At 50.4% G+C, this 3,799-nt stretch overlaps 1 protein-coding gene across 1 annotated transcript; it reads right to left on the reverse strand.

The window, feature by feature from the left end:
* Positions 1 to 260: 260 nt before the first annotated feature.
* Positions 261 to 728, reverse strand: LOC113934366 (V-type proton ATPase 16 kDa proteolipid subunit-like). The gene has a single exon (XM_027615192.2). The coding sequence runs from the start codon at positions 726 to 728 to the stop codon at positions 261 to 263; it is 468 nt and encodes a 155-aa protein (XP_027470993.2).
* Between the last annotated feature and the right edge of the window lie 3,071 nt (positions 729 to 3,799).

Below are 3,799 nucleotides of genomic sequence, written 5' to 3' on the forward strand. Positions count from 1 at the left end.
ATGAGTGGGGGAGGCAGAGGCCTGCATCCTCACTGGCCGGGGGCCTGGATGGGTAACGAGTGGGCCCAGATGTCCACGGCACGGGGCGGGTGGGGGCAAGGCCGGGGTAACAGACGATGGGCACTGGGACACTGTGCATTTACAAGACCAACTATCGGCGGGGGGGGCAGCTACCCCGTGCATGCGTGTCAGGCTGTTCATTTTGGAATGAGGGGTTGGGCTTTACATCATATTCTGTGACTGGCGCGCTTGGAGAGGGGCTACTTTGTAGAGAGGAGGAGGGCAACAATGAGACCGTAGAGGCCGAACCCCTCGGCGAAGATGAGGATCAGGGTCATGTCCACAAATAGCCGGGGCTGCTGGGCGGTGCCACGCACACCAGCGTCCCCCACGATGCCAATGGCAAAGCCAGCCGCCAGCCCGCTCAGGCCCACACTCAGGCCAGCACCCAACTGGAGGAAACTCCTGTAGAGGCTGATGCCATCATTCGGGGAATTAGCGATGAAGACTGCCACCACCAGCCCATAGATGGCGATGATACCAGCCATGACCACTGGGATGATGGGCTTCATGATCAGTTCTGGCCGCATGACGGACATGGCCGCCATGCCGGTGCCACTCTTGGCTGTACCATAGGCGGTACCCAGGGTGCCGAAGACCATAGTGGCTGAGGCGCCCGTGACCGCGAAAAAGGAGGCGTACTCGGGGCCATTCTTGGCCTCGGACATGTCTGCGGGTGGGGAGAGGGCGAGCTCAGCGGGCCGAGGCGGGGGCGAGGACGGGCCGGGCCCGGCGAGCAAACGGGAGCAGAGCAGTCAGGCGGCTGTGAAGGTGACCAAGAAAATGTTTTAAATTGTATGTTACATGGATGGAATCTGCCCCCCAGACTCAGGCAGTGAGCACATGACTAGCTGCTCTATTGATTGAGAAACCTAATGGGCCACGTTCTGGGTCCTTTCTGAGACCCTTCCTGATACCAAATTCTTTAACTTCTGTTGGCAGCCAGGCACCTCTCTCTGCCTTCCCGTTGGCATCACGATGCAATAGTGTGGCTATCTATCCCAAGAACATAACATTCATTTATTAACATCTTGCTAAGATTACTTAAGTAGGCACAAAAGTGTTTAATAGTAAGTAGCATTACATAAGAGCCATGAATCTTGAGCAAAGTTGACCTATTCATGAGGCATCTCCAGAGACCCATTTCGATTTGTGTGCATGTGTAAGGGGTAGGGGTAATAAACATCGGAAGGTCATGATCAGCGGTAGATACAACAAATAAGGTGCTGATTGTAGCAGAACCACCACATGCTCTGTTGTGATTTTCTTTCTGCACCTAACATAGGATTTGCAATATAATTTGCATGTTATACATTAGATAGGTAGATTAAGCAAAGACTTGAAAAAAGAGCTCTCTGATAAGAAGCCACCATACATATTTGCAGATAAATTCCATTCATGAGGAGATTTTGATTTCAGGCCCTTCAAAGAGGGTTGTAAGATAGGGACAGCATCTAATCTTGAGGCAGGTAGATAGTGGTGAGATGGCTAATCATGAATAATTTTAAAAGCAATCTGGGGCTAAGTGCGATGAGCTGCAAATCACCTCCTGGGTTTGGGCCGCTGGGGGGAGCGGAAGCCGTCTTGGTGATGGAGAGCAGAAAACAGAAGAGGCAAAGCTCTCCACATTCCTTCCCCCAATCCCATTCTGGGTCTTCAATTGTTCTGAGACCCAAGGTGCCTTTTCGGGAGGTTTCCTGGAGTCACGGAGAGCCCCACATCTTCCCTGAGCGGGGTGGGAAACCGTCCCTCTGCTTGTTGCTGGAGCCGGGTGGCAACCTGGGAGGAGCCTGCTTGCTGCCCTCAGACATCCCTGCTGCTATGTGGTCCAGCGACGAGGATGTCTGGCAAGAGGGCCACTGTTGTCCAGGGCAGGTGGGCTTCCCCGAGCCCCATGGCTTTGGAGACACCGCAGCAAAGAAGAGAACGGCCACCCCGAGTTTCTGGAGGGGCCTTGCACTGATGAGGAGAAAACCCAGGTCAGGAGGAGCCGGCAAGGAGGGAAGAATGGTCCTGGGGCCACGGGACTCCAGACTCGAGGAGGGGCGCTGGGCCCAGATGTGCTTCCACCTGTTTGGAGGGCAGGGTTTGTGGTGGGAGCTGGTGGGCCCTGCGGTGTTTGCATTTTGCAAATCAGACACTCTTCGGAAAACCCTCTCCCGTAGCCCACAACTCTTAAGTGTGGCCTTGACAGTGTGAACCTACAACATTTCATCAGTGCATTAACGACAGCTAAATTGTCACGGCACGGTTTCATGTTCATTTTGAGTGCTGCCTTTCGGCCACCCCCCAGATTCTCTGTAATTGCCACACGATGTTTTCCTGCGAGTCCAGGGCCACATGCCTGTTTTCACGCTCAGGCCTTTGTGTCGTGTCTTTACTCACAGGCCATGTTGCTGCTGATGGTGGTGGCAGCTAACATGGATGTAATGCTAGGGGCTTTTCAAACATTAACTTGTTTAATCTTCACGAAACCCCTCCGAGGTAGGTACTACTCTTAGTATTATTCTTCCCATTTTACAGATGAGGAAAAAGAGGCACAGAAGTCACACAGGATCACATTCCAGTAAGTGGGGGCCGGGACTCATGTCCGTTCTCTCCGCTTTGCCCTCCGTGCTTCTTACCACTTGGCAATCGGTCCACTACCTGCTTCTCGAATGCTGTAGGAGCATGAGTCAACACTAATATTTAGGGCGTCCAAAGGCTGTGGAAATGTGTGTCAGCTATAAACATTCCCATCCTTGCATGGATGGGTGCATTCAGACATTTATTGACCACTCAGCCCCTGCCAGAGCACCGTGCTGGGAGGATCAAGACTGACACGAGCTTACAGTCTTTGAAAAGTCAACCGATTAAGTAAGAATCACAGTGATAAGTAATAAAGCTTATGCTAGATAAAGTTTAAAATAACAGTAGCTAATATTTACTGAGCATTTTGCTATGTATTGCTAGGCACTCTTCTCGGGGCTTTTTGTGGATTCTCTCATTTAATCCTGACTGTGATCCTATGAGGTAAGTGCTATTTTATCCCCATTTTACAGATGAGGACATGCCGGTGAGGCGAGGTTGTGTAATTGCCGAGTGATACAGCTACTTAATGGTGGAGCCAAGACCATGGGGGAACACATCCGGAAGGTGTACCTAGTTTCAGCATTAGGGAGTCTCGTTCCAATCAACTGGCAAGCAGTGCTCATTGAGATAACCAAATACAGGAGGTTCTTCCTTTAGTCATTCAAAAGCATTTATCAAGTATCTTGGACATGCAACGCATCAAGGGAGGGGGTGGTGGTCTGTGGTGGGTGGATACAGATATGGATAAGGTAGAGTATCTGCACTTGCAATTAAGAAAATGCGATTCAGTAGCCAATACTATGTTAAGTATTTAAGGATATAAAGAGAAGAATTGCTCCTTGGTCTCAAACTGATGAGCATTCTAACAGAGTGAGGGCAGGCAAGTTGGCTCATGCTTATACGCACACAAGTGATGGAATGAAGAGTGTGGACTTAAGAAGGGAGGAAGCTGCACCTATGGCCCAGATTTTAGTACTGGAACTCCAACTATGTGACTTTAAGCAAGCTGCCGACTTCTAGAACATTAGAAACAGAGGTCCGGCACCCTCACATTACAGACAAAAGTTGTCAGAAGCTAGAGAAATGTTTGAAAAACTGACAAATTCTGCTTCAAGTGTCCTTTCCAGCCCCGAAGACTGTATGAATCTTAACCTGTGAATAATTGTTG

This window comes from Zalophus californianus, chromosome 4, assembly GCF_009762305.2.
Source record: "Zalophus californianus isolate mZalCal1 chromosome 4, mZalCal1.pri.v2, whole genome shotgun sequence".
NCBI classification, from domain to species: Eukaryota; Metazoa; Chordata; class Mammalia; order Carnivora; family Otariidae; genus Zalophus; species Zalophus californianus.